Source organism: Olea europaea, unplaced genomic scaffold, assembly GCF_002742605.1.
Source record: "Olea europaea var. sylvestris unplaced genomic scaffold, O_europaea_v1 scaffold1403, whole genome shotgun sequence".
Lineage (NCBI taxonomy): Eukaryota > Viridiplantae > Streptophyta > Magnoliopsida > Lamiales > Oleaceae > Olea > Olea europaea.
This window is the reverse complement of record NW_019231553.1, coordinates 178,381-191,176: the sequence shown is the minus strand read 5'-3', so window position 1 is coordinate 191,176 and position 12,796 is coordinate 178,381. Positions and strand designations below refer to the sequence as shown.

Sequence of the window (12,796 nt, the reverse complement as noted above, 5' to 3'; positions counted from 1 at the left end):
GCTATTATGGTTGAGGTGATAATTTTCCCTAAAAATTGGTTGCATATTAGCAATGAACCAATAATGATTTGTTAAATTTGGATGAGGTAGAAGCATTTGACAATTTATAAAAAGTTATATAATGTATTATCGTATTTAATATTTATATTCATTTTCTTTTATTAATTATTTTATATCATTTAACTATAATCAATGAATTCGTGTGCTATATTATTATCTTTATGAAAAGAACGAATCATATATTACAATTGAAAAAGTTGTGCCAATTAGTAACGACAAATATTTTAAAATATTTCCATTATGTTGTTGTATTATAATGCTTAGAATTATAGAATTTGGTTTGAAATATTTTTAATAACATTATTTACGTTTTAACGTGAGATTTTAGACTAATATTTATGATTTAACTTACTTGATATAATTTTTTTCTTTCTTGTCTAACCGTGGTTTTAAACCGAATCAAATCAAATAAAAAAAAAAGGTTTGGATTGAGTTGGCTTCATTTATAAATTGAAGTGATTTGATTTAATTTGAAAAAATTCTAAATCGCTTTAAGTGATTGGGTTTGAAAATTTGTCATAAACCATCAAAATCGAACTTTGTTCACCCTTAACATATCTAGTTGCTATGATAGAGAAGATGTTAATACTAGTGAATTCACATGTTTGCACATGGGCATTGACTTAACATTGATGGAGGATATATGGTAGAGTTGATGTTGATATACAAATGAGCTCTCTGAAAAGTCAAGCAAAGGAGTTGCTATATAATTTTTTAACGGGTTTGTTACGAATGAGCCAATGAAATTTTAGCTAATAATTGGGAAAAAGCCAAAGTACAAGAAATCTTTAATATAATTCATATATATGCTATCATGGCAACAACTGATTTGTCTTTTATTTTTTTCCACTCTCCAATAAATCATCACCATGTATTGTTTGTCAAAATTTTCTACATGGTAGCATGATTGTATTGATTATAAGTGATTACAATCATATGATGGAAAAGCTGCTTTAAGAATTGAGTTTGTTAATGCTTACTGTTCTTTTTTAAGTATTGTGATGAAACGCTGCAGAAGAGATGGTAGGGTTTAGACTTGTTTTTTGACAATGTGAAGATTGGCGGAATCTTGCCTCAAAAATTTCAACTTAAAAGGAATTCCAATTGCAAATTAGATATTGAATTGAAATTATGATAATTACCATTCATTACTTGCTATTGTGCGATTTTTATTGCAAGTATACAATGTCATTTCATATGTAATGAAGTGAAGAGTCCAAATAATTGCGTTCAGGAGAACTATCTATATAAATATTAGTTAAACTATATATATCTTCAATTCGAATAAATCCAATTAAGAGTGATTTTTAATTGTAATCCTAAAAATTATCAATCTATTAAAGGATTAAAAAGTGCACAAGAATTAATTTAGGGCTTCTACTCATGTATATATGTATAGTATTAGGGCTCTTGATTTCACCGTTGTCCCCTTTAATTTCATTTCTTAAGTGCGATTCCTAAAGTTGTATTCGGTCAAATTCACGAATTAAATTAAGAGTGCATTTGATTACAAGTATGAAATTTATATGAAAAGAAAATAAATTCTAGACAATTGAATTGCCTATGAATTATTTGCATGAAAAAAATTGTCAACTAAATGTGTATGATTGATTTTATTTTCAACCTAGAAAATGAAAACACTTTTCCATTTTTTATCGGTAGGTGAATGGAAGAGAGGGGTAGATGAAAGAGAAAGAGAAAGAGATAGTGAATTAACTAAAAAATAAACCACTAAATAAAATATTTTCCATGTTTTCAAGGAGTATATAAGGACAATATGATCACATAACCAAAAATAAAAAAATATTTTCCATGAAAAATATTAATCAAACGGTACAAAAGTAAGAATTTGAATGGAAAAACAACATTTTCCATTAACATTCAGGGTCTTGCACTCGGTCCCTTTACGATTGAATTCATTCGTCAATGCAAACTACTTTGGTTTCAACTAATATAACAGAGAGAAAGAAAATAGCTAAATGTGCTGAATATTGGACTTATATAAACCTCGTACAATATTCTAACCCAAAGGAAAAGGGTTAGAGAGAGAGAAGAACCATCCTGGATTCAGGGGACACAGCACGAGTAGATTAAAGAGTTTTTTTTCATAGGTTTATTATTGTCATTATTGTTTATTAATTATATTTTTTTAACTTTTAGCCAACCGAATTGAATGGCTAAAAAAGCATAAAATGTGCATACTTACAGAGGATTTTGGAAAATTTTCAGGAAGCAATTTCTTGTAATGCTTGAAAGGAAATATAAGCAAAATATAGGCAAACAAAAGGGTGGACAAAAGGGGCAGGAAAAAAGACTATATTTTTTTACAACACAAGAAGTGCAAAGATTTATGCAACCCCTATATCTAAAGAAGTGATTGTAGCAGCCAATATAAAACAGAAAGCACAAGATGGAAAGAGACACTCATAGATGGAAACCACTTATGCCACAAATATATATAAAATTTTACATCACCTGCAACGGCTTTACCGCGACACATGGTATAAATTATTGCAGCTTGTCCTCCCAAAAGATGTACAACCAATTAATTACCAAGTCTACACAGACACCAAAGAAAGGGGTGGGGAATGAGTAGAGAAAATTAACCTTATAAGTTATATCATAACCATTTTGTCAAAGATGGTGCTTTGCATGTAGAAATAAATGATATACTGATTCAACAGTTACAAACAAAGTTGCCGACCATGCACAAATTCAATAGCTTCTGAATCAGCATTCCACCAAATTTAAGCTAGACAAATCCATGGAAATTTCTTTCAAAATTTGCGAAAGGTCACCGAATCTATGGGAAATCCGCTGAGAGATTTGAAGGACAACTTAAGTAGACAAGAAAATCGAAGGATGTTAAGAATGTCCTAGAGATGGTGTATGATCTTGACCAAACCTAAAAGAATCCAATCAAAGCCAAAAACCATACAAATCTGTGGAGATTTCTTGCCACTCACAAAATAATCGAAGGCTATATTAAATCTACAAAAAAAATGAGCAAAACATAAAGGACGAATCGCACGAATGAACAAAGACCCAAGGAAACCTAAACGCATCCAGAAATCTAAACCAAAAAAAAAAAAAAAACAAACCCTAAAATTTATAAACTCTATGAGAAAAATCTGAAGACCCCAACACACAGTCTTCGTATTCTCGAAATGATATACATAAAAGCACAGGCAAAAGAGATTTTACCTTTCTTGGGTTTGATTTGGTGTGTGGAGAAAGGAGCTGATCAAAAAGCACGAGAACATGTGAGGAGAGAAAGCAAAATGCACTTTATAAGGAAGATATTTTGATGAACAGTGGAAGCTAGTTAGTGAATAATGCGAAAACCGGATGTGAACACGGCAGCAGAAAAATGAATGGTGAACAGTATTCTGAGTGGGGAAACTCACTAATGAACAGTATTGTGAGGTTCTCTCTTTAATGTAGAGGGGATATATAAAACCAAAAATGAGGGTTATAGATTTTCTACAGAATCTTATTGCAAATAAAGAAAATCAAATTCACAACTTGTATACAAAAGGGAGACAAAAAGAAAACAAATTCTAATGCTATTTTCATGCAATAAATCACAAGCATAAAAAAATACACCACAAAGTATTTAAACATGTCATTGAACGCTCAGATGTGTACTTCAACTAAAAAGGTTCGAGTTCATTGTGCCACCATTCTGCAACTCGGCTTTATGTCGTCAGTTCCTTATCTTTCATCCATCAGGCAAGAATTGCAGCTATATCACTTTGGGAAAAAAAAACAAGGATACAATAAAAAGACTAATGATGAAACATCTCCACTTAGTATTTTACTTCTCTTGACATGCATTCTATATCAGTATAATAGGAACACTTCCCCGTCTGACCTACCCAAACCAAAGAAAATGGTGCTTAATCTCCCACACCATAGAAAGAAAAATGATACCCTGTTTTCCACTATTGTGTTATCTATCTCATGATTACCAAAGATGATAACAAATATGCCATCCAATTGCATATGAAAAGTACTACATGAATATTTGCACGTATTTATTGTGCATTCATGATATCATTGCATAGGTTTCTAGGTTCTGTACTCTAGTCATTTCCACGAGCTTGAATTTACGGATAATGAGTTGTAACTTCTATTTTATGCATGACAAATTGATAATGTTAAGTCTGTGCTTTCATAATCAATAAGCACCATGTGTGGTAAAATATTACACTTGTCGATTTTTTATTGGTTGATGGATAGGAAAGAGAGGAAGTAGATGAAAGTGAATTATCTAAAAAATAATAAGAATGCATTTAATTGTAAGCATGAAATTTGCATTAAAAAAAAAATTGCCTAGAATTTGTTTGCATGTGTTTGATTAATTTAATTTTCAATTTAGAAAATATTATACTTGTCTAATTTTTATTGGTGAGTAGATGAAAGAGAGAGAAAAAGAGTGAATTTCCTGAAATATAAAATTCTACTCTCCATAAAGAAAATATTTTCCTTATTTTGAGGAAAATATAGTCACGTGACCAAAAGTAAGAAGATGTTTTCCATAGAAAAATATGTCAATCAAATAGCATAAAAATAGGAATTTAGGTGAAAAACACAAATTTTCCATGGAAAATATTAACAATCAAACGCACCCTAACTTACTCCTGTAAAGAACATCAAGGAAAATATAGTCACCTGACCAAAAGTAGGAAAATACTTTTCATAAAAAAAATCAATCAAATAGCACAAAAGTAGGAATTTAAGTGAAAAATGACGTTTTTCTATAAAAAAAATATTGACAATCAAATGCATTTAAAGAAAAATTCGCAAGTGCTCATCTACTAAGTAAAAACTCCAACTTTCCTGGTTAATATTGTCAAGTTCATGCCAGTAAAGAAGGCAAGTGGGGAGATGGAATTTAGCTTTAAATCATTATTGTAGAGTTTTATACAATACACACATACAATACAATACTAGTTTACAATACAAGAGTCCCAGCAGGGGATGTGGAAACACTGTATTACAGTACACAGCACACCATTAATGAGTAAGTCTAAGTCCTAGTAGCAGGATATAAACAAAACTGACCAGAATAGCACGCACAATTAGAAAGACGTGGTCGGTGGTGTCCTTGTTTGGAACGTGGGAAGAGTGAGACGGTTGTTCATGTTCATGTTCCCCATGCTCTGTAAGCTGCCGCTGGTAGTGATAGTGGTAGTGTTGGTGGTGGTGGCGGCAGCGGCAGCGGCAGCGGCGGGGGTGATGAAAATCTGGATTGCCATTTCCCTCTCTCTCGAGGGTTCCATTTGACTTGAATTTGACATTTTGGTCTCAAATGTATCATGTTTGGATCTGTCCAACGGTGCATAAGTGGTGGTTGCCTTCCTGCATTAATTTCACAACTAGGTTGAGCAAAATGAGCATTAATTAAGGTGATGACTAGTATGCAGTACTGAAGTGCAACTCTGCATCCTATAAGGAATTTCAGATTATACCAATGGCAATTTGCAGGAATTTCAGATTAAGATTTTACAAGTATTTTACAAAGTAATCCAATTTCAGCAGCTACTATATAACAGACTAAAGCAAAAATCAATTGTTCCGATGAAAAACACTAAACTTAAGCAAAAAGACTTATGAAAGAGAGATGTATTTCATGCATTATACTTCGAGACAGAAACATACCTGATGCCATTTGCTATGCTTTGCGCTTCAGCACGCCCAGGAACGTTTTTGACAAACACGAATAGGCTGCCATGGACAGATATTAATACAGACGAATACCTTATCGCAGAGCAAAGGACAAACCTATCAATTGTATATTTTCCATTGTGCTTTTTCAGCCTTAGGATGGTGATACAGAACAAAGAAAAATTTTATGGACTAAAAACCCCAAATAAGCCTTGTTCTCGAAAACTTGAGATTGGGTAAAATAATCGTTTTTCACCACTTTGTTCGAACTACAACTATGTGTAAAGAAAAATCCAATGAAAGGAAATCAAAAATCCTTTGACAAAGATGTTATACCATTATTCTACTTACATACAGAAGGTTTTATTGGGTAAATGAAGTTATGATCTGGTCTCATATAATTACTAGAGATGATGCTCTCAAGAACTGGATGATAAAATTGGCAATTGATGTTGATGTTTCAATTTTCTTACTCTTCTCAATCTCAATTTGTTAAAATTTTCCAGAGTACATTTCTTGAATCCCAATTTGTCAACAATGGAAATCATAAACCTAGAATTGTTTTTATGTTTTCACTAGAGAAAGTGAAAAATGCTACCTCTCTGGTGACGCCGCTGCTTTGCTCTGAATAAAAGCATCTGTATCGTTATCCTGTTGCAAACCATTTTCCACCTTACAGTTTGCACTAGAAGTATTTTGACAAGAATTCATTAGTTATAAGATAGAGGCAATGGCGGAGCCCTAAGCGGAAGCAGGAAATGAAAGAAAATAAAAATATGGTCCATAAATAAATAAATAAATAACGTCGACAAAAAGAATTAAAAAAAAATGAGTACCCATTTGATGGATTCACTTCTATTTACTTCACAGAATGGTCACCCTCAGTTCGAGGAGTTTTTTCTTTCCTCTTTATTTTGTCAAAAAATGATTCAGTAAACTTATATAGCTTGTAACATCTACAAGCTTGGATACATCATTACGCCAATAATCTGCATCTCTTGTAATTTATACTTTCTTTCAACCAACTTAGTCCTTCCGACTCTGTTAACTAATTCTGAACACAAATCAGTAACTGACACATCAGTGTTCTAGTTTGCGGGCTAAGAACTTGACACAAAGTTTGACAACTCCCACAAGTTTTTACCCAAAACGAAAATGATCACATGTCGAAGATTGGAGATAAGTATATACCTCAGAGATGACCTCTTGCTTGAATTAACTATGGCCTCAGGGATCACTGCAACATCACTACACTGGTTGCGCACCCTATATAGAAGGCAGACATCAATAGCATCATATAGATGCAAGACCACAGAAATAATAACAAAGTATCAACACTAATATTTCGAAAGTTTTAACATTTTGAAAGTAATCCCTGCCTTACAGCTAAATTAATATCTTGTTTAATAAGAAAAGTTAACATATTTGAGCATGTTTCGAATAAAAATTCACTTAAAAGTACGATTTCTTTAAGCTGTCTTTGGCTTCTATCTGCAGGGATTTTGGAGCTTTCTCTGCTTTGATGTCCTTTTGTCTATTCAATAAACTTTCGAGTTTAACTCGTAAATTCCAAGGTAAAAAATAAAAAACTACCCAATTGTGTATATATATCGTTTGAGAAGATTCCATAAGTGCAACTGCAATTAGAGCATCTTTTCTTCTACTCAAAATGATATTCCTTCCCAACAAAAATCCAATATTCCAACCGTAAATCAGAAAATAAATTTAATAATAATAATAATTATGGTAAAAACAATAATCACCTCATAGAACCCAAGACTCATAAAAAGAACCTGAGGCGGAGAATTATGTCAATATTCTTTTCCTTAATTCCTTCAGCAATGAGTAAAAGTTTTCCTTTTTCATTTATCCGAAATTTGAACAAAATCTGCACATGTTCGAAGAAGTTTCCAGGTTCTAGTGCCATCCCCGTTAAGTTCTGGTTGATCAGAACCTTAATCAACCAGCTTGTGATTGGCGAGTGGCGACGGCGACAAATGTTGACGATTTTAGACAAATTAACCAGCTGCCGTCCGCCTGGCCCCAGGCTAGGAATCGGGCAAGTAACTGCCTTCTTCAACCAAAAAATCAATGGAATGAACAGTCTCATTCCGAAGTACCGTGACAAGAGGAAGAGCTGAGTCCATTAACTATTCAGGAATTTTATCGAAAAAAATGTTTGCAAAAACTCCAGAACACTTGTACAGCATCATTTTCACCACATAAGAAATGGTTCTTACGAAACCCAAACAGAATTAAACATTCTCAATGAGATTCGACAAGAAAAATGAAGGGAAGAAGGTAAGGAAACGAGAGGGTAGTGAAGAAGAAGGTGACGATGAATCAGTGCAATTGAGCAAAGGGAAAAGGAGGAGAGCGTAGAAAATTAAGCAAAAATATTGGTTTTGTGGAATAATGGAGGGGTTCTGTTCCTTGGTTCACACATCAAATCAATGACCCACCTTGACTTTTTCCATTTTCAAAGGTTGAATCCCAAGCTTAAGGGTCCCCATCGCCCCCTTCTCTAGAACATCGTGAGGGTGGTAAATCGCAGGTTATGCCTCCAAGGGTAAACGGTGGAAGGTTGCTTGTACACTTGTACTTACCCAGAGCCAAATCCATATTTCAGAATACGAACCCTTGACACAGCAGTCTCACGCAAAGCTGGATTTCTCCACCCCCTTTTACCACTTGAAAATGTGCCCTGAGAGCAACTTTTTCCATTTTCCCCATTCCTAAGTTTGGTGATTGGTGCCGACGCAAGTCTGGCTATGGATAAATATTTGTAACCTTCTAGTTTATACTTATTTATATTGGTACAATCTCGAAATTAAGTTGAAAATTGATTATAATTAGACAAATTAAATAATGGTATAGAAGTTAACAAATAAAATAAAACAAGCTCAACAAAAAAATGACTATATAATTGGAACAAGAAAATAAGAAAAGTAAGCCTATATAAATAGGACACAGGGAGCATATTTTATAAGTAAATAAATAAATTTTTTAATTTTTTTTATTTGTAAAAATTCGAAATAGGTCCTTACTTCTTTTGCAAAGTAACTAAGTAGCATTGAAATAAATAATCTACTTAAAAGTAAAAAAAAAAACATATTCATATATATTTCGAAACAAAAAGTCATTTATAAATAATTAAAAAAAAAAAAAAAAAAAAAAAAAAAAAAAAAAAACATATTCATATATATTTCGAAACAAAAAGTCATTTATAAATAAAATTAAGCCTATGTTTGGTAAAAATTAAATTTAAATTTAAATTCAAGTTAAAATCAATAATTAATTTTAATTACACATTTTTATTGTACCTACAATTTTTCAATCGTAGATTTCATCAACTTTTAGTAAAATCTACTAAAAATTTGATTTTAATCCCTGGCTAACTTTTAATGCTTTGTTTATAATTTTCGAAAGTTCAAACAAGAAAATGTCACCCGTTTTTTACAACATATTTTTGGTGCCATTCGGTGAGATCTTACTCCAAAACAATTTCTAAAATACTTTTTTTTTTCTTTTTTTATCTATATGGGTCATGCAAGAAAATTTATAAAGCCTCATTGACCTATTCATTATGTTAGAACGTTTACCAAATTCTAATTCGCATGAACTAATTATCTGTCACTGACTAAGCCTCAATTTAGAAAATTTAAAAATGATTTATAAAGATTAATAGTAAAATAAACAATGGTGAGTTTAACAAAATGTATGATTAATAACAAGAAAACGAAACTAATTTTTTACTTTAACGGAATAAATAAAGATATTTATAAATATATCCAAATGGAGGCTAAGTGAGAATGTACTTTAAATCATCGTTTGTCAAAATTTCAAGTATCTTGTGAATAATCTTAGCCCCTCATTTGAGCACAGTTAAAAAATAGATTTTGGAGGAAATTGATTTTGGAATAGTGATTTTTTGACAAATGCATTATTAAAAAATAAGGAAAGAATTTGTATTTATGTATAACATTAATTTGTTAGTGAATGTATGGCTGAAAATAAGAAAGAGAAAATGATAATAAAGTAGAAAAGTCAATACACTTGTTTGTATTTCATTGAAAACCAAAAATCCGTATTTATAGGGAAGAATTGAGACTGCAGTGGATATAACAGTCATAATAACTAGAGTTGTAAGTATATAATGGTCATTCGTCAATAAACATATAATTTATAATACTTCTTCTTGAATGATACATTACAAAATATCTACCTCATTTAACATTGTCTGATAAAAATTCATTGGGGAAAAATATCAATTGAATAAAAAAAAAGAGTATAATTAATATTAAAATATTAAAAATAAATGTCGATTCATTAACCTTGTCAAAAAAATTTAAGGGTGTAAAACCTAAGTGAAAGAAAAAGAGTATAGCTACTCTTTTAACATTGATCACTGAAACTAATTGAGACGATGCATTTTAATCTTGTGAACCAATTTCTTGAATGGAGATGTCAACAACACTTTTGTGAATAAATTAGTTACACTGTCACTTAAATAAATTTGTTGAACGACAATATCACAATTCTTCTGAAACTCATGCATATAGAAGAATTTTGAAAAAAAATAAGTTTTTTCATATCTCCTTTGATATAGTTTTATTGGAGTTGTGCAATATAAATTGCATTATCTTCATACAAAATTGGTAGATTGTCTTTTGTTGAAACTAATCAGCATAATGTTTTGATATGATGTGACTAGTTTTTCAATCATACACAATCTCGACCTGCCTTATGGATCGCAATAATTTTAGAATGATTTGAAGATATTACTGTCAAGGTTTGTGATATAGTTGTTCCTACACCCGTAACCACGTATCATGTTTGTAATTTAGCTTTATGTGGATCAAAGAAATAATCTGTATCTGCATATTTCACTAAAACAGATTCCAACCTTGAAAAATAAAAATAATCTCAAATCAATATATCTCTACATTTTATCTAATAATCGAATTTTACTACATGGTCTAAATTTATAATAATTTACCTCTCGTTTAGTTAAAAATCCACAATAAAGAACTAAAGTAAAATCAACATATAAAAGAATTAAAATCAAGAATATTAAGAATTAAAATTAAAGGTTCATAACTAGATTTCATCATTTATCCCAACTTTAGATTTAGTTACACGTGATGACAGAAGAAAAATTCAAGAAACGATTGGAGTACATCACCAAGGATGAAAAACTAGGCAAAATAGTGATATTGTAGAATCTCCTTTCCCAAGCCAAATCTTCAAAACCCTAGTTTTTCTATATTTTCTCGAGTTTTTCTCCTATTCTTTCTAATTTTCTCTACTCTTCAAAATCGTGCATCCAAAAGGAGTCAAAAGGGTCAAGAAAAGTGGGGGAAAAAAAAAGTAGACCAAACCACGATCCACTGCAGTAAGCAAACCGTGATGTACAACAACAAACAGAGACCATGAACTTTCCAGCTTGTGCGGATTGGTCCCCACTTCCAGATTTTCATATGAGTTTGATATTTTTTCCTTCTAGTTTTTAACTTTTGGAAGCTTCCATATTCGTCCCCTAACCTCCATAATCATCAAAAATTGGTCTGTCTTTAGTTCTTAACTTTTGTACTTTAGTCATCTAACTTTTGATAAGTTGAATATCAATCCTGAAACTTGATATTTTCTTTCGATTACTTTCTTAGTACTTCTTATCAATCATGTGCAATTCGATTAGTCTTTAATTGCTCTCAACCAATTCTAAATTAGCTCAAAATTATTCCTTTTCGTTCCAATTGCATTCAAGTTTGGGTTTTACATACACTTAACAAAATTACATTAAATTGGATAAAAGTTCGCTCAAATAACAATTACTTATCAAGTTTAATAGCATGAATAAGTGTGTAAAACACCTTATCACCTCCCATGTGGAGATAGAAAAAGATTCCATTGTCAATTGGTAGAACATTTGTCAACCAAAATTAGTTCATGTACACGGTCAATATTTTCTAAATATTCAATTCGACATTGAAAATTTCTACTTTTGCTTTGCGTTAAAGATATTTGTGTCCGATGTAATTATTGGTTTTCATTTGTGAAGCAAACACGAGTTAGAGTAATAATATGTGATCACAATTCATTGAGTCGTGTGTGATAATCGAGAAATAACCAATAATTTGTTCCAAACGCTCCAAGTATATTATTTAATAAAAAATAACCAAGTTTACATTGAAACCATAAGCCCCTATTCGAACAAAGAAATCCTAGAAACGTAAAAAGAAGCTAATTACTACTTTGCCCTCACTCAATAAATGAAGCTAGAGGCTAATCAGTGTTGAAAGAGGATGTGAGGATACACGAGGCAACAGACAACTGACATTTTGAGCGAGGGTACTATCGATTTTGGAAAGAAGAATGATTTAGTGCAATATTATTAATACTAGTGGATTAGGGTGGGATTGGATTTGTGGAACAAAGAGCATGATGCATAGAATTTAGGTAATGTCATTTATTTTGTTGTTAAAGGAGTTAACGCTATCAATTTTCACGTAGGATTGAAGTGGTCAATTAAATTAGGTATGGATGGGGAACATATTTAGAAGTCAGGTGTGGATTATGAAAAAATGTAAATTTGGATACACATAAGAAATCTCTGGTTAAATTAGATATAGATGAGAAACATATTTAAAGTTCGAGTATGTGATTGTTTGATTATTCGCAAGTGAATGAGATCGTGAACAAGTAATATAGTAATGTGTAGAGTGTTGAACTCATGAAAACTCTGTGTTTGATCGAATTAAAGCTAACACAACCCTTAATCGAATGGCAAAATCGAGTAATAACTAAACAGTATTAAATCTATCAATTAACTTAAAAGCAATGTAAAGAAAATTTATCAAATTCGCAAGAAATATTGCTAAGATGTAGAATTTATCTTGTTAATCCATTTTTAGTTAAACAATTTAAATTGACAATTTGAAATTATGCTTGTTGGTCAATGTTCCTATTTTACTTGAAAATCTCTTTCGATAGTTATCAAATCTATCCACCTCATGTGACTTTCATATCTCACAATGAAAGACGCTAACATGATAAATGCATTAAA

The 12,796-nt window shown here is 31.4% G+C and overlaps 1 protein-coding gene across 3 annotated transcripts; it reads right to left on the bottom strand.

Moving 5' to 3' along the window:
- Positions 1 to 3,685: 3,685 nt before the first annotated feature.
- Positions 3,686 to 8,154, bottom strand: LOC111375685. 3 transcript variants are annotated; one of them, XM_022998553.1, is made up of 6 exons: positions 7,524 to 8,154; positions 6,922 to 6,996; positions 6,329 to 6,415; positions 5,725 to 5,790; positions 5,128 to 5,424; positions 3,686 to 3,813 (listed from the first exon to the last, which is right to left on the bottom strand). In XM_022998553.1, the coding sequence occupies exons 1-5, from the start codon at positions 7,838 to 7,840 to the stop codon at positions 5,145 to 5,147; spliced, it is 825 nt and encodes a 274-aa protein (XP_022854321.1). In that variant the 5' UTR covers positions 7,841 to 8,154; the 3' UTR covers positions 3,686 to 3,813; positions 5,128 to 5,144. The 3 variants fall into 3 exon arrangements, with proteins under 3 accessions (XP_022854321.1, XP_022854320.1, XP_022854322.1); XM_022998552.1 differs by lacking the exon at positions 3,686 to 3,813 and having other exon boundaries at positions 4,882 to 5,424; XM_022998554.1 differs by lacking the exon at positions 3,686 to 3,813 and having other exon boundaries at positions 4,882 to 5,424; positions 7,494 to 7,829.
- Between the last annotated feature and the right edge of the window lie 4,642 nt (positions 8,155 to 12,796).

Excerpts from the sequence above, each read along its gene's own strand:
- LOC111375685 (XM_022998553.1), bottom strand. The coding sequence starts at position 7,840 with ATGAGACTGTTCATTCCATTGATTTTTTGGTTGAAGAAGGCAGTTACT. Across the intron at positions 5,791-6,328 it reads GCAGCGGCGTCACCAGAGAG|CCTATTCGTGTTTGTCAAAA; the intron begins GTAGCATTTTTC and ends TGTCCATGGCAG. Across the intron at positions 5,425-5,724 it reads AGCATAGCAAATGGCATCAG|GAAGGCAACCACCACTTATG; the intron begins GTATGTTTCTGT and ends AAATTAATGCAG.